General features: G+C 59.0%; 2 protein-coding genes and 2 long non-coding RNA genes across 8 annotated transcripts; 2 read left to right on the plus strand and 2 right to left on the minus strand.

The window, feature by feature from the left end:
* Window positions 1–97: 97 nt before the first annotated feature.
* LOC121470007 (uncharacterized) lies at window positions 98–3,637 on the minus strand. 2 transcript variants are annotated; one of them, XR_012056074.1, is made up of 2 exons: window positions 1,445–3,637; window positions 98–430 (listed from the first exon to the last, which is right to left on the minus strand). It is a non-coding gene; the product is annotated as an uncharacterized lncRNA (long non-coding RNA). The 2 variants fall into 2 exon arrangements; XR_012056075.1 differs by lacking the exon at window positions 1,445–3,637 and adding an exon at window positions 632–968.
* Window positions 1,097–11,839, plus strand: LOC100221380 (glycine receptor alpha 4). 4 transcript variants are annotated; one of them, XM_030272313.4, is made up of 10 exons: window positions 1,097–1,226; window positions 3,688–3,821; window positions 4,132–4,199; window positions 4,906–5,129; window positions 5,260–5,342; window positions 5,531–5,671; window positions 5,755–5,969; window positions 6,198–6,347; window positions 7,175–7,279; window positions 9,571–11,839. In XM_030272313.4, the coding sequence occupies exons 1-10, from the start codon at window positions 1,147–1,149 to the stop codon at window positions 9,856–9,858; spliced, it is 1,488 nt and encodes a 495-aa protein (XP_030128173.4). In that variant the 5' UTR covers window positions 1,097–1,146; the 3' UTR covers window positions 9,859–11,839. The 4 variants fall into 4 exon arrangements, with proteins under 4 accessions (XP_030128173.4, XP_072785374.1, XP_030128174.4 ...); XM_072929273.1 differs by lacking the exon at window positions 9,571–11,839 and adding an exon at window positions 7,812–8,394; XM_030272314.4 differs by lacking the exon at window positions 9,571–11,839 and adding an exon at window positions 7,857–8,394.
* LOC140684183 (uncharacterized) lies at window positions 5,531–17,191 on the minus strand. The gene is made up of 2 exons (XR_012056073.1): window positions 16,967–17,191; window positions 5,531–6,589 (listed from the first exon to the last, which is right to left on the minus strand). It is a non-coding gene; the product is annotated as an uncharacterized lncRNA (long non-coding RNA).
* Window positions 17,192–17,323: 132 nt separating this feature from the next.
* Window positions 17,324–22,158, plus strand: GLA (galactosidase alpha). The gene is made up of 7 exons (XM_030272928.4): window positions 17,324–17,523; window positions 17,697–17,871; window positions 18,006–18,183; window positions 19,675–19,766; window positions 20,631–20,792; window positions 21,371–21,568; window positions 21,749–22,158. The coding sequence occupies exons 1-7, from the start codon at window positions 17,357–17,359 to the stop codon at window positions 22,010–22,012; spliced, it is 1,236 nt and encodes a 411-aa protein (XP_030128788.4). The 5' UTR covers window positions 17,324–17,356; the 3' UTR covers window positions 22,013–22,158.
* The last annotated feature ends 1,237 nt before the right edge of the window (window positions 22,159–23,395 follow it).

Genomic DNA, 23,395 nt, shown 5'->3' on the forward strand with positions numbered 1-23,395 from the left:
CTGTGGATCCCTGCAGCAATGGCTTTGTAGAGCAGCTCCCAGCCATTACCAGACTGCAATTAATACAAATAAATGAGATGAGCCAGCCACAGCAGAGTGAACAGAAACCTGACTGACATATCTGCCAGGAATCATTTATTCTGCATTTTTATCTTTTTAAAATACTATTTACTTCCTTATAAATTAATCACAGATTGCCTCGGACCAGAGGCGACTCTGTGGCTTGAGCGGGTGGCCTCAGGGGACAGGGCAAAGGCAGCCGAGCAGCCGAGTCCCAGCCCAGCCCCTGGTTCACAGGCAGCTCCCCTTCCCCTGCCTTGGTTTCCCTGGCCCTGGCAGCCGCTGCAGCTCCCGCATCACGCAGACATGACTGTCGGTCTTGTGTTCTCCGAGGAGCTCACCCAGGACGGTCTCGTCCATCCGCTGAGCTCTGGGAAAGGCAAGCACAGGGGTCGCAGCAGGAGGGACCGCGCTGCGGCCCCAGGGCCAGGCAGAAGGATTTAGGAGCCCGGTTTTCCCCAGCCGCTCTCCCCCACCCGACGGGCAGTTCCTCGGGGACATCCCTCAGCCCCTGCACAGCCCTCGATGCCCGCACATCCCTCAGCCCCTGCACAGCCCTCGATGCCCGCACATCCCCCAGCCCCGCACGCCCTCTGATCCGCTGCGGTTCTCGCGCTCCGAGCGTTCCTTGCACATCCACATCCACCAGCGCTGCCACCTTCCTCAGCCCCGGCACATCCCTCGGCCCCGGCGCGCCCCGAGACCCTCCCGAACCCCGCCGGGGTCATCCCTCCCCGCTCCCGGGAGCCCCCCGGGGGACGCGGCTCCGGGCCGGCCCGGGCTGGGCGGCAGAGGGCCCCGAGGGGCCGGGGAGGAGGCGGGCACGGGCACCGGAGCCCCCCACCGCCGCGCCCGCCTCCTCCCCGCCGCGGCGGGCGAAGCTCCGCCCGGCTCCCGGGGCCCGCAGGCGGCCGGTGCCCACCCCGCGGCGGGTGCCCGGACTATGAGGAGCGGGGCCGGGCGGGGGGCGGCGGCAGCGGCGGCGGCAGCGGCCCCGGTGCGGCGGGAGCGGGAGCGGGGACGCCGCCGCCGCCGGCCGGGTCATGCCCGTGCGCCCGGGGCGGCGGGGCTGCGGGCTGCGGCGGGATGGGCGCGCTCCGGGCCGGTGCCCTCGCCTTCCTCCTCCTCCTCCTCGGCTGCCTCCTGCCCCGGCGCGGCCCGCTCAGGTGAGCGCACGGCGCGGGTGCTCGGTGCTGCGCGGGGCCGCGGGACCGCTGCTCTCCGAGCCGCTCCCCGGCACCCGGACCCCATCCCCCGGGAGCCGCGAGTCCCCTCCGGCACCGGCTACCGCCCCTCTCGGAGACAGATCTCTCCTGCGGGACCTGGGCATCCCCTTTCAGACCCGGCCGAGCCCCGGCACCCTTATCCCGACCCCAGTCCGGACCTGCCTCCGGGCCCGATGCCCCGGACAGAACGCTCCCAGCTCCTGGCTGGACCTCCCGCAAATCTGGCCTCGCTCCCCATTCTCTAGGACCCTGACCCAGCACCCCGGGGGAACCAGAAACCTTCCCCCTCCAGCCCACCACCGCACACAGCCAGACCCTGCCTGTCCCCAGCAGCCCCTGAGGGTTCCCCAGCCCCGGCCAGCGAGAGAATCTCGCCACCATGGGAGAAAGGGCGAGCAGAGCCAGGTGACAGCTCAGACAGCTCCTTCTCTGGTGCTGCAAAGCCCCTGAGATGTCCAGATCCTCTCCTGGATCACGGTGTTTGCGGGGAGGAGAGCTCAGGACACACCCTGACCCAGACCCCGGGACAGTCGGGACAGTGGATGGGTGCCCCAGGTCCCATGGGTGCAGGAACAAGTCCTGGCCCACTTGGGTAGAAAATCTAAAGCTCTCAGGTCCCTTTTTCCATCTCTGTCCACCTTGGGTGTTATCTGGGACAAGGTGGGATGCGGGGCAGACTGGCTCAGGAAGGGAGGGGTTGGGGGCTGCAGGACTCCTGGGCTGAGCCTGATCCCAGTCCCCCTCCCACCACTCGGCCAGTACGGCTGGAGCAGCACGGGGGTATTTCCATCACTTATGGCAGGGAGGGGTAAAACAGAATTGCTTCACGTGCAGGAACTGCTTGTCTCAGGGCAGCATTTTTAGGCAGACATCAGCGTTTTCCAGCCCTAACACCCTCTGGCTCCACAGAGGTGCTGAGTTCCAGGGCCCTGCGGTTGGGGCAGAGGCCCCAGGGCAGGCAGTGCCTCAAGTGGGGAGCTGAGGCAGGCAAGGGCTGCGTTCCAGCACGGCCCTGCCAGGGATGCCGTGAGAAGTGGCTGCACTCTGGGCATTTTGGCATCCCCCACGCAGGTCTGAGCATCCCCGGGCTGCAGATCCATTGTGGCTCAGCCAGTTAGTTATCTGAGCCTCTTCAAGGAGCCACCTGCCAAGGGAGCCTGGGAGCCCTTAGCATGTGCTCCAGGGGAGGGGAGAACCCTCACCATCCTCTCCTGCTGACGGGGACATGGCTCACGGCTGTGTGGTAGGCAGAAGCCTCACTTAACTCCTTCTTAGCCTGGCCTCTTGCAGCCCTTCTTAAGGAGCCACACCTTGCTCGTGCAGCTCCAGGTGGGAAATTTCTCCCAGCGTTTTGCTCTTGATCAGGATGAATCTCAGGTACTCTCTGCTGCCCTTCAACTAAAGGAAAACCTGTCCCACTGGAACATTTTGGTTGTGGCCATTTCTAGCTGGCGAGGCTGCCCATAAACCCCTCTAGGATGAATTTCAACCCCTTGAAGAGATGTAGGAAGAAGGACCACGGGGTTCCCAGCATCATTCTCTTCTTGTAATGATGGGGCTGTAGCTCCACGCAGGAGTGAGATTCACCTGGGCACAGACCTGGCAGAGTTATAAGACATCATGCTGCAGCGCCAGCAGCATGCTCAAAGCTCCTTTCGTGTCCAGAGACCTCTGGCTAATTCCTCTCCATCACAGCCACATGCCTGGCAATGTGGTGAGTGAAGATCTCTCGCATTGTTCCTTGAAATTATCATTTTAGACTGACGGGAGGAGAGAAGCTGGCAGGCTAAGATGCATTCACAAAAATATCCCCTCCAGAGTCAGTTTAAATAAATCTCCATCGTCATTCAGAGCACCGTGTGGGAGAGCTCACCACCATGGCTGGTGTGGAGGTGGGCTCTGCTGCTCCTCTCCTGCCACATCTCCTTGGCCCCAGCAGACGGGTGTCAGAACCCACCTGTGCTCCGGACACTCGTCACTCAGGCAGGGCCGTTGTGTCCCCCAGCCCCGGGGGCAGCGGGTGATTGCCTGCTCAGCAACTCAAGCTGGAGCTGCAGGTGAAACCTGAGAAGGAGCTTCCCTGCTTTCCCCTCCAGAACAGGTTGTGCCCTGTCCCCACCACAGCCCTGAAGCCAGGAGGCACCGGCCCCTGCTCCCAATGGATGGGGTGGAGCAAGGACAGGCAACATGGGCATGTGACACTCAGGCTGTTGCAGGTGAGGGAAAAGCCACCAGGATCCCAGCAGAAGGAAGGGGTCCCCCCACCATGCTGACCGGGCACAGGACTGGATGCAGCACAGGCACAGCCGCCTGCCCTGGCAGCTGAGTGTCCCCACGGGATGCCAAAATGTGACCGCTGGTGCCAGCAGGCAGCAGCTGACCCGCCTCCTCTGCCCCCCAGGCTGGTCTCAGGGCGGGAGGAGATCAAAGCTGGTTCCCGAAGCTCACCTCAGCCCATGTCACCCTCTGATTTCCTGGACAAGCTTATGGGACGAACCTCAGGGTATGATGCCCGCATTCGACCCAACTTCAAAGGTAAGAGGGAAGATTTGAGGGTTCAAACCTGGCAGATCCATGCTTATGGCTGCCCAAACCCAGGGGCTTTGGGGCAGGACCCTGACCCACATCCCCGTCCCAACTCCTCCTCTGTGCTGTGCCTGGCAGCGCGGGCGGCTGCGGTGCCTGCAGGGTGTGTTGGGGTTCAGCCCCACAGCCCGGGGGTGCCCCAGCACGAGGGATGTCTGTGTGTGTTCAGGCATGCCGTGTGGGTCAGAGCCGGTGCCCCGTGTGTGCCCACACCTATCCCAGCAGCAGCAGCAAGAGGAGGCTTCACGCTCTTTTCCAGGTCCACCCGTCAATGTGACGTGCAACATCTTCATCAACAGCTTTGGCTCCGTCACCGAGACCACCATGGTGAGGGTCTTGCCAGCCTCTCCCAGTGCCCAGGGGCTGGCAGGGGCTGTGCCGGGGAGCATGTGGGTCCCAGTGCCCGAGGCCATGCTTACTGTGCCCCCTTCTCTGGAGCTACCCCTGGCACCAGTGGGGACATGCAAAGCCATAGCACGTGGCCGTGGCTTTTCTGGGGTCAGCTAACACAGGCCTGGCTGTGTGGGTCACATTCCCTGTGCCTGAGCTGGAAGAAAGAGCCCCCCAAAAGGTCACAGTGGGACAGCTGGATGTAACCCCCTACCACCCTGAACCTCCTTGGGTGCATGAGGAATGCTCAGAGGAAGTCCCAGGGCAAAAATGTCCTATCTGTGCTTCTGCAAAAGCTTTAATATTATCAACAGCCCACAGAGCCATGTGCAGAATGCTGCAGGCAGCAGTTACTGGTCTTCCACCTCCTCCTCCTTCTCTCAGCTGCTGTGACCTTGGCTTTTTCATTTCCCCTGGCTGCCAACAGCATGGGAAGGCTCCTGAGCTGCCCCTGCTCCATTCTTTATTAGTGGCAGGCACACAGCAACAGCAGGGCAACTCAGCCTCAATGGAGGCAGCCCCTTCCACTTCCTCCTGCCTCAATGGAGGCAGTCCCTTCCTCCTCCTCCTCCTCCTCCTCCTCCTCCTCCTCCTCCCCCGGCACACGGGGTGCTCAGAGCTGAGGTGGTGCCCTCTGTCCCAGGACTACCGGGTGAACGTGTTCCTGCGGCAGCAGTGGAACGACCCCCGCCTGGCTTACCGGGAGTACCCCGACGACTCCCTCGACCTCGACCCCTCCATGCTCGACTCCATCTGGAAGCCAGACTTGTTCTTTGCCAATGAGAAAGGGGCCAATTTCCACGAGGTCACCACCGACAACAAGCTCCTGCGCATCTTCAAGAATGGCAATGTGCTCTACAGCATTAGGTAGAAGCTTCCCCTCTGGTGCAGTGCCTGAGTGGGGAGGCAAAGCTTTCCTCTTGCCTTCCCTGTGGCAACTTTTCCCCACAGACAGCCCCAGCTCCAACAACTCCTTCCTTTCCTCTGCCTCCTCCAGGCTGACGCTGATCCTGTCCTGCCCCATGGACCTCAAGAACTTTCCCATGGACATCCAGACATGCACCATGCAGCTGGAGAGTTGTGAGTACCTGGAGGGGTTCAAGCTGTGCTTCATTCCCTCTCCCCATCCCATCCCCTCCCATTCCATGCCATCCCAAAAGCTGGCAGCTCACTTGTTCTGAGGGACATAAGCAGGAAAAAGCAGTTGTTCAGGGTGGGGTTGAACAGGGTGCATGTCCCCATCCCATGGCTCCCTACATCCTCTCCAGTTGGCTACACTATGAACGACCTCATCTTCGAGTGGCTGGAGGAGCAGGAGGCCGTGCAGGTGGCAGAGGGCTTGACACTCCCACAGTTCATCCTGAGGGATGAGAAGGACCTGGGCTATTGCACCAAGTACTACAACACAGGTGAGCACCCCAGGGACCTGCTGCCACCCCCTCACCATGGCCCAGGGGTCCCTCTCGCCCACTGGGGCCGTCTTTCCCTACAGGCAAGTTCACTTGCATCGAGGTGAAGTTCCACCTGGAGAGGCAGATGGGTTACTACCTGATCCAGATGTACATCCCCAGCCTACTCATTGTCATCCTCTCCTGGGTCTCCTTCTGGATCAACATGGATGCGGCGCCAGCCCGGGTGGGCCTGGGCATCACCACGGTGCTCACCATGACCACGCAGAGCGCCGGCTCCCGCGCCTCCCTGCCCAAGGTCAGTGCTGGGCTCCCTCCCGCAGCGCCCAGGGGCAGGGGCAGCCTGTCCCTGGGAATGGCTTGGCTTTGGAGCCCCATCACTGGGGCACCGCAGCGCTGAGGGGAACACTGGCTGCTCTGGCCCGTGTGCCCAGGCTGGGAGGGCTCCCGTGCTTCCTGGCAGCGGGATGAAGCTCTCAGCAAGGCGGGGGGCAGCGGGTCCCTGAGCCCCCTGTCACCCCGGCAGGTGTCCTACGTGAAGGCCATTGACATCTGGATGGCCGTGTGCCTGCTCTTCGTCTTCGCCGCCCTGCTGGAGTACGCAGCCGTCAACTTTGTCTCCCGCCAGCACAAGGAGTTCATGCGCCTGCGCCGCCGCCAGCGACGGCAGAGGATGGTGAGTCCCCCCCTCTCATGACATCTGCTCATCCTCAGCCCCTGGGGGGACACCCCAGGGCTGCAGGGACAGCTCCTCAGCAGCCCCCAGGGCAGGGCTGCGTTCCATTGCCCCGATGGATGGCTCCTCGGCAGCCCGGGGACCCACAGGCACTGCAGCACAGTGCTCAGCACCCACGGGTGCTTCAGACTCTGCTTTGGGTGCTTTCCTTCTCCTGCTGGGACATCCTCAGGCTCTGCTTCCTGTAAAAATGCAGAAAAATAAACAGTGAGGATGGGGGAAACCAGCCTTTCCCCTTACCTGCAGCCCCAAAGCTGGGCTCCTTAGCGGTGACAGGGACTCACTGCTGTGTCAGGGAGGGATCTGGTGGCACCCAGGGACAGGTCGGGGCTGCAGATGGGAACGCAGCAGGATCTGGAGAGGCAGGATCCCTCGCTCAGGTGAACAGTCCTCCCCTCTGTCAGCCTATCAACACAAGGCCTGCAAGAACTTTGGGGTAGGCATGTGGCTGCCCCACTCTCATTTTCTTACCATAAACAATCTGTGAGGCACCAGACCTCTGCAGAAGACATGAGTACACACACACACCCACACACACACACCCACACAGGCTCACAGCGTCCCGTGCAACCAATTCCCTTTGGCATGTGCTGAAGACAGATCCCAGTGCCAGGGCACACTGGGGGGCTTGTTCCCCCCACACACAGAGCCCCCATCTCCCCAGCATCCCATCCTGGCACGCAGAGCCGCTGCCCCGGGGCCGGGGTCGAGCCCTCGGTCACCCGCTGTCCTGTTTCTGTTTGGTGCACACTGCTGGATGCCAAAAGGGCCTGAGCAGCGGCACGGCCAGCCTGGAGTCCCCGCGGCGGCAGAGCAGCCGGCACAGCAGCGAGCACACCTACGCGACGCTCTCGCAGCTCTCCAGCTCCCGGGTAAAGCACGACCCTCCGGCAGCCCCCCGTGCTTCCCCAGCCAGCCTCACCCTCCCCTCCCCACAGGAGCCCCCAGGAGCCAGCCCTGGGCTCCAAAGGGCCTGTGGAAGGAGCAGGCCAGCCATTCGCACAGAGCAGGTGCCCGTAGGATGCGGCTGCCGATGCCTGGGCTCAAAAGTGTTGAGAGAGGGATGGGGATGGAGCAGATTTCCCTGTGGACACCCCCACTCCATGCCTTGGGTTCCCCTCCCGTAAAGCAGCACGGCACAGCCCCCTTTGCTGAGGGTGAGTGGTGCTGAGGCTGAGCCGTGGCTGCTCCCGGGCTGCTCCCCAGCCATGCCCACGCCTCTGGCAGGGTGAGGGCTCTGCCTCCCTGCAGGCAGGTTCCAGGCTCTCCCAGCTGCCTGCAGTCACTCCAGCACAGGCAGCTGCTCAGGGCACACAAGCACCTTGCAGCTTGAGGCACAGGGAGAAGTGTGGGACAGGAGGAGATCAGGCTTGGTCACCCTCACCCACTCTACACCATCATCAGCCCTTGGATGCCAGGAGAGGAATCTTTGCACCCTGCCTTTCACAGATGACTCCTGGCGATAACACGCACCCAGCCAGGGCAGGGATGGGGAGGCTCTGTCCAGCCCAAGGACCATCTGCTGGCTTAGAACAGACCAAAGCGCAGCTGCCCTGTGGTGGACGCTGCAGAGCCACCCAGGGTGCTGCTGGCACAGCACTGGATGCAGCCAGGAGCACCTCGGGGTGCTGCTCAGTCAGAGATGGGAGCAGAGCCCTGCTACATGCTACACGCAGCTCCTGTGCCTGAGAAAGCAAAGCCCGGGTTTCACAGCCTGAGGGCAAATCCCTCCCCCAGATGATCCAAATCCAGGCTCAGGAACAGGCTGGGCCTGCTGGCTCCCCGGGCTGGGGGAGTAGCTGCTGGTCCCCAGAGCACACAGAGCACCAGGTCTCCCGGTCCAGAGTGGCTGCAGGCACTCAGCCTGAGGCAGAGAAATAAAACTACTGCGAATGAGAACTAACCTCAGCAATCTGCTGCTCCTCCCACTGTAAAATCTTGCTTAGCCTGTGGATTGCCAAGTTAAATAAAGATGCCAGGGTACAAATTCTGCATGAGAGCCCCGTGCCAGCCGAGTGCCTGCAGGGGCTGACCTCAGCAAGCAGCCTCTGTGTCCTGGAGGGCAGTGCCAGAGATGGTGTTTGGGGTCCTAAATAGCACCCAGACACAAAGTGAGGCACTGACCTGCAGCAGGCTTTGGAAGAAAGGACCCACCACAACCAGATACAGCACAAGCAAAGGCAGGGGGGAGCTGAGCCAGAGACCAAATCAGTCCAGGGGCTCAGCAAAAAGCCAGATGTGCAGCCTGTGCTTGCACACGCCCATCCCTCATCAAATCATTGCACACATAACCCTCTTCAAAGCTAAAACAAGGCAGGTGGCTCACAGCGCACAGTGTTGATGGGGACGAGTGCAGGCACTGCTGGCCAGCCCCTGAGGCACCCAGTCGGTGTCCTGAACAATGGCAGTGGGCTGCAGCCAGACTCTCATGGCAGTTTTGCAGCCTTGATTGTGAACATGCAACTCCATGGGCACGTTGCCCTCTCTGCAGCCTCTGCCAGCAAGGGGAGAGAGAGGGTGAGCAGGGGCAGAGAGACCAGCAAGGAATCCAGCTCTCTCAGCCTCCCTCCCCTGCTGCACCAGGCAATCTCTGCCAAGCAGCCATGGGGAGAAATGAGGGCCTGGGTTCTTGGAGGGACTGGGGTGCCCTGCAAGCCCTGGTGGTAGCCAGGTGCCTGCATCCCTGCCCAGCTCTGCCCCAGCAAGCTGCCTATCCCCTGCTATTCACCAGCACAGCCACCCTTCCACCCCACAATAACACAGCACACTCCCAGCAGTGCCTGCACACCTCAGCTCCCCGCACCACATGCATCCTGCACCCCTTCCACCAGCTCACCTCCATCCCTCTGGCTGCCAGAGCCAGCTTCCCAAGCCCCGGAGCGGAGCTGGGAGGCAGCTGGGGGATGTGTGTCAGGCTGCCAGGGTCGGGCTGCCTTTGGATGCACCCCGAAACGCGTGCTGGATGAAAGGCAGGGGCTCGGTGCTCACCCCGTACCCCGTGCACAGCACTGCCAGCCCCCTGCTCCTGCCTGCATGGCTGGGCTCTGAGAGTGCCCAGCCTGGCACTCCTCCCCAGCACCACGGGGTGTGCAGGACGTGCAGCCTCAGCCCCGCAGCACCAGCACCCATGGGTGCCCTGGCTGACGGCCTTTCCCTTCGCCAGGAGGAAGAGCTGAGCCGCGAGAGCCGCTTCTACCTGCGAGGCTACGGGCTGGGCCCCTGCCTGCAGCCCAAGGAGGGGGCTGGGGAGGGCCCCGGCGTGCTCAGCCCCCCAGCAGCTGCTGCCCTGCTGCGGGAAGGGGAGAGCCTCCGCAGGCGCTACATGGACCGCGCCAAGCGCATCGACACCGTCTCCCGAGCCGTCTTCCCCTTCACCTTCCTGGTCTTCAATATCTTCTACTGGCTCGTTTACAAAGTGCTGCGCTCAGAGGACATCCACTTGGTGCCCTGAGGCTGGAAAAGCAGGACTGGCTCTTGGTGTGACCCCCACAGTGTGCCCAGGTGCCACGAGCTCAGCCAGAACTACACTTCCCTCTGTCCCGGAGCGGTGGCACAGCTGGGCTGGGCCTCAGGGCCTGGACATGTGGCAGCCCCCGTGCCCCACTGGATTCTGTGGCACAAAGTAGGGGCATCAACAATCACAGGTCCCCATGGTCAGCTGGAGAGAGGGACCCCTCCTGCTTCCTGCATGGTGTCACCCCCAGGTTCCCCCGGATGCTGTGCTGTCAGGGCACAGGGAAACAGCTACTCCCCAGGAATGCTGTGCTGCTGGGGGAAGCCCTGGGTATCCAGGGGGACAGGAGAGCCCCAGGTACTTTGGCATAGCCAGAAAACATCACCTTCCAGAAAAATACCCTCCCCTCTCCACACCGACCCTGTTAGGCTGCTGTTTCTCCAGCCTGCATCACTGAGCTGTGGGCCCCGAGCAGCAGCCAGGGATTAGGCTGCACTCCTCTCCTCTGGCCTGGAGCTCGCCTGCAGGTAAGAGCAGGCAGCGCCCTTGCCTGCACCTGGACTGCACGGGGTGCTGGCTACAGCCCCACAGCCCCTGCCCAGCAGTGGGCAGGGCCCCTGCAGCCCCAGCCAGCTCCAGTGCATAGCTAAGCAGCAGGGTGGGGATGCTGCGCTCCCTGCAGAGCTCAGAACTGCCCGTGATGCCCAGGGCTGCAGGCAGGAATGTGGCAGGACAGTGGGCAGGAGGCTGTTTGCTCCAAGGAAATCCAGCCCTGAGGCAGGCAGCAGGAAGCTCAGTGCTCCTGAAGGGGCCCAGATGGCCACTGAGCTGCAGATGGGAGTCACTTGGCACTGGGGAGAAGGCACTGCATTATCAGCAGGGTAGGGCTCACAGCCTATCTTCCAAGGGAGATCTTTTGGGATGAAAGCAGTGGGGAAAGCTTGGCCAGTCCTTTTGGAGGAGCAGAGTGAGTGGTGGTATCCCCAGACTGCTGCATTCCCACAGCACCACGGTGCAGAAGAGAGATGGAGGTGAAAATTGCCCCATTCCTCAGCCCAGCATCTGGGTGCAGCATCCCCTGGGCAAGTTCATCCCTAATATTCCTCCACTGAAGTGCAGAGCAACTGGAACCCCAACAGGACAAGCTCAGCAAGGCTCCCAGCCCTCCAGACCTGGATACCCTCCATGCTTTGCAGGAAATAAAAGCAGCAGGTGATGCTTAAGTCCTTCTGAGAGGAGTGTGGTGATGCTCTCCTTTCCCTCTGCCCACAGTCAGCCTGGAGGAGGTTGCAGCCCAGCAGGCCACAGGGCCACGGGTGCAGAGAGGCCCCAGAGTCTTCCAGGCAGGGCAGGATGGAAATAGGATTCACCCCCTTCCTTGAAGGCTGTGGTGCCCCCATGGCACACCAGGTGCTCCAGGGACCCACCTGGCACAGCAGAGGGACATGGGCAGGAGGCCAGCACTGCCTTCTGAAACCAGAGCCAGGCAGACACCCCTGCCGTGATCTCTGGCCTGGCTCCTCAGGCACCACCCATCACCCTCCTCCTCGTGGGACTGACTGACTGGCAGCATCATCCTCTGAGCCACCTGAGCCCCACAGAGTGCTCAGCCACATGCACCCATTGCACAGATGAGGCAAGCAGAGAACTGGCCCCAGGCCACCCCATGAGGGGACTGAGGGACCCACAAGGACAGGCTGAGCCAGCTCCATCCCACTGCCAGCACTGTGCGTGCCTCCCCTGCCGTGGGGCTCCCCATGGGGCCCCACCGTGTGTCCAGGTCAGACCTGCTTTTGGGGAGGCTCCATTTGGAAGCACCCTCAGCTCCCCCAGCACCCGAGGCAGTGCCAGCCAGGGAGGTACCAGTGTCTGAGCAGCACCCACAGGCACTGGGCAGCCACACCAGCCTCCAGCAGTGGTGGGTTTTTAAACAGCATCGATCTTCCTACACAAATAAAGCTTTCTGGGATTTTCGGCACTGTGTGCTGTGGATTTGTCTCTGCCAAGAACACTGCAGCCAGCTCCCACTCACAGCGTGGGGAGGGGACAAGGACTGCCCTGTGGGGGCAGGAGCCCTGACCCACCACTATACCTACATAGATATCATCACTGCTCCACGGGTGATTTTTCAGACATAGCTGATGACTGTCACATTTAACTCCCACGTGGGAGATGCCAGGAGTGCTGGGCAGGAGCCCCCTGCAAGCCCTCAGCCCCAAACCTCATCACTTTTTCTCCCCACCCAGCTCTGTGGGGTGCTCCCCACAGTCACCCCAGCCCTTTCCAGCCATCCAGGCTTGGCCAGGGGACAGGACCCCAGAGGAGGCAGAGGTGGAGCTCAGACACCCGAGCATGTGCAGCATCCCCAGGGCAAAGCTCCCTGAGTGGCCCCTCAGCCCCTTCCTTGCGCTGCTGGGCCCACGCCAGCCTTACAGAGCTGCCAGCTGTCCTGGGGGCTTACGCCAGCCCTGCAGTGCCACCCGGGGCCGGGGCTTTTGTCCCCAGCTGGTGCAGGGGTGGGCAGAGCCCGCAGCTGAGGGCTGAGCACCCAAGCAAACATCAATCTCCCTCTGTGCTCCCGGCCAAGTCTCACAGACCAGCTCTGTTGGTACCTCGCAGCCCCATCGCCCGCCCAGCCCCACCGAGAGCCTTCTGAGGCAGGGAGGAGAGAAAGCAAGCTGCACCCACGCTGCTTTGGTGCCGGGGTTGCTCTTTAGATGGGATAAATGAAGCTTCTCCGGGGTCTTGCTGCTGTCCCCACCCCAAAGTGAGAGAGAACGCAGCCAAGGGGAGAGCTGTGAGGTGTTTCACACCAGTACGGTGTCCCCAGTTCTTTCACTCCCTGCTCTGGAGTCAGGACATCACATCTGGGCACTTAGTGTCTGCTGGAGACAAACACTGCAGTCAGCCCTGAGCCATTCAGCTCCAGGAACCAGCACTTTACAAAAAAAAAAGAAGAAAAATGTAAAAACCCAAAGCCCGCAGATCCCAGGCACTGCTCCCAGCATGGTGGGGAGCTCATTTCTGCCATCACATCTGAAAAGGCATAAGGGTAGCACCACAGCTCTGCAGGTACTTGTGGCTCAGGTGTCCCTGGGGGCAGTTTCAGAGTGGGGAGCAGCACTCAGGCCCTGCCCTTGGTCCTCCCAGTAGCCCAGTTTGAACAGGGAGTCACTGGGACACCCTTTGTGCCACTGCCCTCCAGCACAAAGCTCCAGTGGGTCCCTCACATCTCGGGGATCAGGGTTCTGAGCCCCATGTCCTCTCACAGCATGGCCAGGGACCAGCCCAGGGGGCTCAGTCCCCCAGCAAAGCCCACAGTCTTCGGACAGAATCAGTTTTTTATTTCCTGTTCAAGGCTATGCATTGGTGGGTGCATCCCAGTCACCACAGACAGCAGCTGTGGGCACAGGACCAACAGCCATGGCCAAGTCAATTGCTGGTTTAAAAGGAAGTTAATGAAGTTAACACCAGGTTAATGGAACTGCCAGACAGTAAAATGAGCATCATCAGCACTGGCAGCTCCCAGCTCCTGCTTGCAGCATGCCCAGGACCAGGAGCACACAGGTTGGGGACACCACGGGCCCTTGCCAGCCCCAAGGGCTCCTTGGGGGGCCCATGTGGGGCCAAGGAAATGTGCCTTTGGCTGGGTGTCGGAATCTGAGTTATTGATGATCCCGAGATTGTAGAAAGTCTCTGTCTTTCTGCCCCGCTGCCAAAGCAGAAGCCATAATTGGTCTGTGCTGGTTTCAAGGTTGTTTATTCTGTTTATCTCTAACATGTTCTGCTGCCCTGCCGCAGCTCTGTCCTGCAGGGCAGCGTGTGGGGCTCTGCCCTCAGTGGGATGGTACAAACATTAAATACCACAAACTACCTGTGCTGGATTTACAATAACGTGCCAATATCTGTCACCTACGTTGAACAGTGTGTCCCCAGCCTGAACCAACAGAAAAATGCCAACACCACAGTGAAACATGGAGGGCATGAAGAAGGAGAAAAAGGACAAGACACACCCAATTTCCTCCATCTTGCCTCCTTTGAACCCCTAATCTAGAATCTTAAAATTTTACTTTTGCACCCGTGTCACACTTAATTATTACTCATATAATAATCACAGACAGTGTCTCTGGGGGCTCTGTCCAGGGGGGTTCCTGACCCCTGCCAGGGTCCCAGACCTTCCAGGGCAGCCAGAGGGATGCCCTGGATTCCCACAGCTGGGCACTGCAGTGACATGCCAGCCTGGCCCCTGCCCCACCAACCAGAGAGCCTGACCCTGCTGGCACTGAGCTCTGCTGCTGACCCTGGCAGCATCAGGGTGCCAAACCTTCCCTTCTTCCCCCTCTCCCCACATCCACAGCCTGGAGCTCCTGTGAGGCACCTCTGACTGCCAGAGGTTCAGCAAAGCACCCGTGCAGGCCAAGCAGTGCCTGCAGGACAGTCCCACGCTGATCCCAGCCCCAGGGCCAGGGCAGTGCAATGCCACAGGAACAGGTGACAGCTCTTCTGGGGCTCTGAGCCTTTGCTGAACATTTGCACATTGCCTGAGAACAGAATTCTTTTAAAGAAAATAGTGAGCTCCAAAAGGGAGCCAGACAGTCCAGAGCACGTCAGGGCTGCCCCTTTACAAGTGGGAAAATGGACACGAGAGGAAAACACCAGGAGCTGAACTGGCAGTGTGCCCTGCTGGGATCAGCCATGCCACAGGCACAGGGCCCTGGCAGGAGCTCCATGGGGACAGGAGCCTTCTTGTAATGCTCGGCAGGGGGCTCAACGAGGAGCTCGCCCCTGCTGTTGTAGCTTCTCCAGTAGCTGAAGGGTGAGCAGGCGTGCAGAGTCTGTCCCTGGAGTCTCCATGGCACGCTGGTAGCTGGAGGTGAAGAGGTGTGCAGTCCGTATCTGAAGTCCCAGCAGACCATCCTCTCTCCTTTCCTCCCGGCACTCTGGTAGCTGCAGGGTAAGGGGATGTGCAGAGCCTGCTGCCGCAGTCCAGCAGCAGCTGTCCCTCTCCTTCCCTCCTGGTAACACCAGGGAGAGTTGTTCCTTTGCTCCTGCTTCCCGCAGCCCAGTCCAGTCTGGTCCTCTGCAGGCTATGGTGACAGGTCAGACACAGACCAGGGATGTGGTTCCCTTTTCCCCAACCAGCACACCCATCCAGCCCCCTCCTCTGTGCCCAGCCCTGCATTTAGGGCTGTTTTCATCCCCAAAACCCCCTCCCGTTATTCCACTGGATTATTTTGCATCCCAGTCCTAGAATGGTAGTGAGGGTGGGGCGGTAGGTGATTCCCAGGAGCAATTAGCTAATTAACATTTCAATGTCAGTACTTAGCCCAAGCCAAGTGTCCCAGCCAGGCTGTTTTGTTCATAACACTTCTGGCACAGGAAAGTTCCAGGTGCAGGGTGCTCTGGCAGCGTGGCTGTGCCAGCCCTCAGCACAGCCCTGCAAGAGGTGCCCCCCCAGCAGAGGAGTCCCAGCGCATCCCCTGCCACTCAGGCTGAGGCATCACACCACGGGCTGTCACCTCCACTGCTCTGAGAGGCTGCACCACGGCCCTGCCAAACCCCACAGCACCACGGCCACATCCACCCCACAGCACGGCCTGGGGACCAGCCTGCACCACTCTGGGGACAGCAGCCAGCACAAGCAGCCCACAGAGCAGCCCAGAGCTCCCCATCCCAAGGGCTGTGGGGTACCAGGTACTCCTGGGGACAGGCAGGACAAGAGGGAAGCAGCAGTGAGGGAGTGCTGGAACACAGAGACTGGCAGGGATCAGCCATTCAGCACTCCAAACACTGGCAATAGGGGATAACTGCCCAGCCCTGGAGTACCGTTTTGCACAAGAGAAAACAAAGCCATGAGGTTTTCCAGCCTCCAGAGTGTCTTGTTTTGCCTGAGAGATCACTGAGCTTCAGCTCCCCAGGGGACAGGGGGAGGACGCCAGCATGGAAACAAGGAGTGATTATCAGCCCACCACGGGCTCTGAAGAGCTTTTGTTCCCTGGCTGTGGCAGAGCAGGGATCGGAGGACACCTAGCGAGATGCCTCGATGGCACCCAGAGCCCCGTGCCTTGCTGGCCAAGCCCTGCTGTGCTTCCATCCTGCCTCTCCTCCTGCTGTGGTGGGGCCCAGAGGAGCTCCGGGGGGCTGTGGGGCTGCTCCAGCCCTGGGTAGAGGCACAGGGGAGAACTGACTCCCCACATCCTTGACAGGCCACACATGCTACCAATGCTGCTCACAGCTGTGTTATTCCTGCAAAAATGGGGATTAAATCCAGAGCTCACCTCAGAGATGCTGTCTGGCATACAGGTGCCCTTAACAGCTCTCCAGGTCCTGCTAACACCAGCACTGCCCATTTCGAGAGGTTCTCATCTCAACTGCCAGGCAGATGGAACTGGTGCAAATGGGATGATGCCCAGTGACCATGGCTTATTCTTGTGGCTGAACTTGTTGAAGATCTCTAAGTGCAAAGATCTGGGTGGGCCCAAGCATCCCAAGCAAAGACAGGCTGGATCCAACACCACAGAGTCCACACACAGGCAGAGGGGCAGCAAACACCCTGGCCATATTCCACACTCTGGATCAGGCTGGATCTGTCAGACGAGCACAGGGATAGGTGATCAGGAGGAGGGCTCATTCAGGAGCTTCTCAGAGTTTTTGAGGCAGAGCTGAAAGCTCAGGGCCAAAACCAAGTCCTGAGCCCTGAGCTTGAGGGTACAATCCTCTCTTCCCCGGGACCCTGTGCTGACAGAGAGAAGACACACAGACCCACACCCTGCCCTCACAGCAGCCCCCATCCCCCAGGCAGCCCCGGCACTGCCGAGCACACAGAATCATTGAGGTCGGCAAAGATCTCTGAGATGGAGTCACCACCGTGCCAACCAGAGCGTGGCACTGATCGCCATGTCACCTGCAGGGACCGCGACTCCACTTCACTGGGCAGCCCATTCCTACGACTAATCGCCCTTTCTGTGAGGAAATTACTCCTGCTATGCAACCTGCACCTCCCCTGGCACAGTGTGAGATTATGTCCTGTGCTCCCGCTCCTGGGAGCAGAGCCTGACCCCACCGGCTCCACCCTCTGTCAGGGACTTGTGGAGAAGAGCCAGACCTGGACACGGGCGTGGCCGCAGCAGCGCGCGGCACCGGGGCACAGACACAGCGCTGGTCCTGCCGGGCACAGTGCTGCTGTACGGCCAGGTGCCGCGGTCTCGGGGCCAGCGGGGCTCGCTGCCGGCGGGCCCAGGGACGGCGGGCCCGGGGACTGCGGCCCGGGCGCGGCTCCGCGGCAGCGCCGGCACCGCCCGAGCGAGCCGCCATGGCCCCGGTCACGTGACACCCCCACATGATCCGCAGGGGGCGGGCCGGTGTGCGCCTCCCCGCCCGCGATTGGTGGCGGGGGCGGGCGGTGCCACGCGGCGATTGGTTCCGTGGCCAGCGCTGCCCGCCGCCTCCCCGAGGATTGGGCAGCCGGGCTGTCAATCAGCGGCGCGGCGCGGCGATGGCGGCGGCACGGCGGACGCTGTGCTGGGTTGCGGTGGCGGCGGCCGCGGCGGCGGCGATGGCGTTGGACAACGGCCTGGCGCGGACACCGCCCATGGGCTGGCTGCACTGGGAGCGCTTCCTTTGCGGCACCGACTGCGCCGCCGAACCGCGCCGCTGCGTCAGGTAGCGCCGCGGGGCACGGCTCCCGGGGAGCCCGGGGGGCGGACAGCCGGCCCGGGGCTCCGGCCCCCGCCGCGCCTCCCCCGCGCTGCCCTGTGCGCCCCTGCCCGCCCAGCCCCGGCTGGGCCGCGGCACACATCAGACATTCTCCGCTCTCTTTCCCTGGCCGTGCCCAGCGAGCAGCTGTTCGTGGAGATGGCGGACAGGATGGCTGCCGAGGGCTGGAGGGACGCCGGCTACGAGTTCATCTGCATCGACGACTGCTGGATGGCCCCGACGCGGGACGGGCAGGGCCGGCTGCAGGCGGACCCAAAGCGGTTCCCCGGTGGGATCCGCAAGCTGGCCGACTACGTGAGTGCCACGGCGGCACTGCTGATAAAGCCCTGCCTGCCACAGCGAGGGTTTGCTTCCCTTGCTGCCCCAAATCCTCCTCCCCTGCCTTGTGGCTGCCCCATCCCAGGGTCTGTCTCTGTCTGCACGCACAGGTCCACTCCAAGGGTCTGAAGCTGGGAATCTACAGTGATGTTGGGTCCAAGACGTGTGCTGGCTTCCCTGGCAGCTACAACCACTATGACCTGGATGCCCAGACATTTGCTTCCTGGGGTGTGGACCTGCTCAAGTTTGATGGCTGTAACTCTGACTCACTGGAGCAGCTGGCAGAAGGTAGGCACGGGCCCAAGGCAGCTATTCCCGCGGGTGGGAGTATTCTGCAGGCAGCAGCAATTCTAGGCCCAGCATCAAGCTCCAGGGACTCACTTTTCCCTGAGCTTTTCCCTCATTTAAGGGACTTGCTTACAAAAGCAAATCTGAGGCTCTGTTCTCAAGCCCAAGGTGTTGAGTGTTGATGTGTTAAGTGTTTTTACCTGCTCAGTCTCCTGGAGCTCTCCTTCAAGCACGGCTCAGAAAAGGAGCTTTCTCAGCCCAGAGCGTGGGTCAGGCTGAGCACAGACACATCAGCTCTGTGCTCTGGGGGTGGCTGTGCAGGCTGCTCCCTCAGCTCTTAACTCAGCACGGGCTTTGCCTTTCTGTGGGGCCTGTACTGGAGAGCCCAGAGCACTTCACACACTTAATCCCTTTGGTGGGGCCTTGTCAATGTGAATCAGCCTGAATGAAGCTAGAACAGTTAGTCAGCCATGAAAGGAGCAGTTAGGAGGGCTTTTAACAGATAAAAATGAAGGGAATTATGGCATAAAAATCTACTGGGGTTTTCCTTTTAAAGCACACCAATGTAAATACCACTTCAGAAGTTATTTGCACAAAGGCTGGTGAGCCAGCAGCTGAAAGCTCAGCAGCTCCCCGTGCTGAAGGAACTCGGCTACAGCCTCTTTTGAAGCACAGGCAAATCCCAGTGCCACAGGAGTAGATTTACAGGAAGAACACTTTAACTTAGAAAGCTTTTTTTCTCTTGACTGGGCTCTCTGGCTGCTGGCACAGTCAGCACCACCATGTTTGGCAGCAGGAGTCCTGCACAAAGTCCTGTCTCTGCCTGGCAGGGAGAACCTGCCCAAGTGACAGTGCCATCGAAGCCAGATGGTGGGGCATATGCCAAGTGCCACAGACAGGAGCACAGCTCAGCACCCTGAGTGACAGCTGAGCTGAGAGCTCCTGCTGGATCATATGTGTAACCCAGATACAATCCAGTTGTACTGAAGCAGTTCCAGAGGAGAGAGCAGACTTTTCATTCCCTCTCTGCCAATTGGAACGGACTTAACAGGGCTGCTTGGGGACAAGGACAGGAAAAACTAGAGCTTTTGCATTCCTGCCCAGTCCATATGGCGCAAGTGCCTCATGAGAACGTACTCCTACATCACCCAGCAAAGCTGCACTGCTTGATAGATACTGACTTGTGTTTCCTGGGTATCCAGAGCAAAAATGCCATACAGGAAAGCTTTTAACCTCTTCCCCTGGCTGTATGTACAAAGGGAGCAGCAATCTTGGAGTGACAGCCTGCCCAAGCAAAGCTCCTGTCCTTGGGAGGCAGGTGACCAGCTGCTGACTTTAAATTCCCCTGTCTTCCCTGTGATGTCTCGACCACAAAAATGTGTTCAATCATATTTTTGCAAGAGTTGAACTGAAACCTGAACCTGTAGCATTGGCTTAGTTCTGCTGTGTGACCAGGGAGGTTGTGTAACCTCTGTCTGTGCTCTCCTTTAGGATACAGACTCATGTCTCTGGCCCTGAACAAGACTGGAAGGAGCATTGTGTACTCCTGCGAGTGGCCTTTCTACCTGAGGCCTGTGCAGCAGGTAAGATGTGCCTCCCAAGGTTTAGCCTGGGGCTCAAGGGGGAAGAAGAGAAAAACATTGAAGATTGCAAAACAACATCCTTGTTGCAAGCAGCAACTTGCTGCTCTCCGTTCTGACCAAGAACAAGGCTGTAAAATGGAGGAAAAGACCTTTTCCTTCCAGAGCCCTGAAGCATTCCTGAACCATTGCTCTGCTGAAACACATTCAGGAGGATTCTGCAGCATGAAGGCACAGCCCAGATGGAGCGTGCCAAAAAAACCACAGCATCCATCTGCTCCCTCTCTCCAAGGAGCAAGCAGCAAACCATTGGCAATGCAGACAGCCAGCCTAGCAGATAGCTCAGTGTAATTCTTCCTGGACACAGAGTGCTGCAGGCTCAGCCTTACAGACAGCTCTGGGGACCACGAGAGAGGCTTTGTGACATCCTCCACATTGTTCAGTGACAGATTTCTGCCAGCCAGAGTCTGTGACTGACATGTTGCCCTCCACCCACAGCTAAAATTAAATGTATTACTCACAAAACGGTACAAACCCAAAAAATAGCAATAATTACTGGGATATTACAGTTTAATCCCACTGGCCTTGTCACACCTTCAGTAAAACTGTGAAAGAATTTTGTAACAGAGCTGGTGATCACAACTGTTCTCCCAAGGGGAGCAATAGTGTTGTCTAGACCATGTCAGAGTGGAATTACTGGGCACAAAGCATTCAAGGGAATAAACATGCACTACATTATCCAGATAGCTGGTGATGGAAGGTGTTTCCCTGGTTCTCCACCAAGCTACCTTTGGTCTAGTCTAGCCTTGTTGACACTTCTGCTGTAGAGCTAGATGCTCTGTCTAATCACACTCATTGTTCTGGCAGCCCAATTACACAGAGATCAAACAGTACTGCAATCACTGGAGGAACTTCTATGATGTTTATGACTCCTGGAGCAGCATCAAGAGTATCTTAGACTGGACAGCACTTCACCAGGACACCATTGTGAAGATAGCTGGGCCAGGAGGCTGGAATGATCCTGATATGGCAAGTACAGCAACATGCATCCCACTTGAAGCATCAGCAAAAAAACCTTCCATCAGCTGCTGGCTGAGAATGGGAAGGGAGAGAACTGGGGGAGAAACATGGGAGGGGAAGGGCTCTGATGGGACCCTAGGATCAGTATCTTGGTGAGAAGGTCCAAGGCAGAAAGGGAAAAAGAACTGCAGCTATGGAGAGTACCAAGGAAGCACCATCTTTGTGTCACGCAGCCTCCACAAGCAGTACCAGCTCAGAACACAGGTGTGGCACTGGGGGACAATCTCCAAGGTGCTGATGTCCCACCAGAGTGAAAACCTCTGGGTGCCAGCACTGCAAGAATCTGAATCTAAAAGCACCCTTAAACACTACCTAGCCACTTAAAAGAGCTTCACTTCCACCAGGGACTCATCCTAAACTGCCACGTAGTCATGCCTTGCTTTTCCCAACCGGCTGGTCCTGCTCCTGGCCCTCAGCCTATCTAGCCAGGCTCCAAAGAGGTCCCACCCTGGGATTTCCTGGTCCTGGTGGCCCAGTTTGTCCTCAGCAGGCAGCGTTACCAGGCACTTTTTGTTTGCTTGTCGTAGCTGGTGATTGGAAACTTTGGGCTGAGCTGGGAGCAGTCGGTGACGCAGATGGCCATGTGGGCCATTATGGCCGCTCCCCTGTTCATGTCCAACGACCTGCGGCACATCAGTCCCGAGGCCAAGTGGCTGCTCCAGAACAAAGAGGTGATCGCCATCAACCAGGACCCACTGGGCAAGCAGGGATACCAGCTTTTCAAGGTACAGCAGCGCTGGGGGGGTTGCAGAGTGGGGCACAGGAGGATGGAGAGGTGCTCAGGGTTTGGGAACAGGAGCCCAGTGAGCCCATTTGTTCCTGAAGCCTGCTGGAACAGACAGGCATGAAGACCACCACTTCAGCCTCCCACAGCCTAAGCCCTGGGTTTGTTTTCTCCCTGGCAGGACAAGAACTTTCAGCTGTGGGAGCGGCCCCTGTCTGGCCGAGCCTATGCTGTGGCCGTGCTGAACCAGCAGGAGATTGGAGGACCCCAGAAGTTCACCTTCTCCCTCACCTTCCTCGGCAATGGGCTGGCCTGCAACCCAGCCTGCTCCATCCGACAGGTGCTGCCGGCCAGCAGGGACTGCGGCGTGTACAGCTGGCTCTCCTCCCTGAGCGTGGAGGTGAACCCCACGGGCACTGTGCTGCTCAAAGTCCTGCCACTGTAGGCAGCACAAAGACAGTCTCTTCCTAAGCCTTAGGCTCTGTCTGAACTTGCAGCAGGAAACTCATCTCCTTCTTCCAATCAGGCGCCTTTCGTCTCAGGATTCATGATCTAAACCTTCAGCCTAATGTGACAAATTGCCATCACTCCATCATCTAGAGGTGACAAAGAAAGGGTGGACAGCAGAGCAAGTGCCCCTTTCCCTGGCATCTCACCCAACTCCTCCTCCAAAGGGCTGGAAAGGCTCCAGCGGGGCGACAACTGTTTACACCCACTGTCACTACCAAGCAAGGAAAGGCAAGGGATGCACAGGCAGCATCTTACAGCTGCCCTTGAGCATTTTAGGGATACTAAGGAAACACACCTTGGCCACCTTGCTCTCTTTTCCAGACCAGGGCACACAGTCCAAGAAAAGCTGCTCCCACCCCTGCTAAGTAAACCAAACACTTCACTCAGAGCAAGGACATGCACTTCCATCTTCTGACAACTCAGGGACTGACATGAACCATTGCACTTCTTATTAGCTTCTTGACAGATGCTGTCAGGCCTTAGGACTCAAGTTTTTGAGGGTTTCCCCACTCCAGGAATCTCTCACCAGTGGCTGTCACTTCCCTTTAGATGACACCTCCCCCTCCACCTTTCATATGGCCACTGAAGTCCTCTTTCTCCATGAATCCTGCCTCCCAGAAATCTCTGAGTGCTTGCTTCCACTGCTGGCAGCAGCCTTTAAGTTGAGTAACATGGGCTTTCCAAGACAGGAGATGGATAATCACTTAAGCAACCATGATGTGCAAGTATATTCTCTTCTGACTACAATACAATCAGGATTACTTGATTTGTTCTTCTGTGATTAAGCACTTTGATTAAAATCCCCTTAAAAATCTATGCTTTTTCTTACTTGCAGAGTACAAGAGTACAGCATAGTATCTGAAATTAATCATGGTTTAGAAACAGGCCAGTTTGTTCCAGTCATGTAAGTTTTTGTGAAATTTGTCATGATTACTAGAAATAATCAGCACACAGTGAAGCTGATGTAATACAGCCATACAGTCCACCCCACAGTCCAAACCCACCACTGCCTACACAAACTGAAAAGGCCATCACATCAGCCAATATTTAGTAAGCAGAGATTCCCTTACAATTCAGTAACTGAGTGCTCTCAGTCATGATGAAGATGTGAAGAGGCATCTCTCCATCCTCCAGCTCCATTTCCACTACCAGAAAGTTGCCCAGAAGGGTGAACTCTGCATTGCATTCCCAGCATCTGCTAACAGCAGACTTGCCACTCACAGAAATGTTCCTCTAAGGGGAAGCTCCCCTGGAGGCTGTCCCCACAATCTACCACACTCTGCTTGTTCCCCATTTGAAACTTCACTGCTGTGCTTGG

Source organism: Taeniopygia guttata, chromosome 4A (assembly GCF_048771995.1).
Source record: "Taeniopygia guttata chromosome 4A, bTaeGut7.mat, whole genome shotgun sequence".
NCBI lineage: Eukaryota > Metazoa > Chordata > Aves > Passeriformes > Estrildidae > Taeniopygia > Taeniopygia guttata.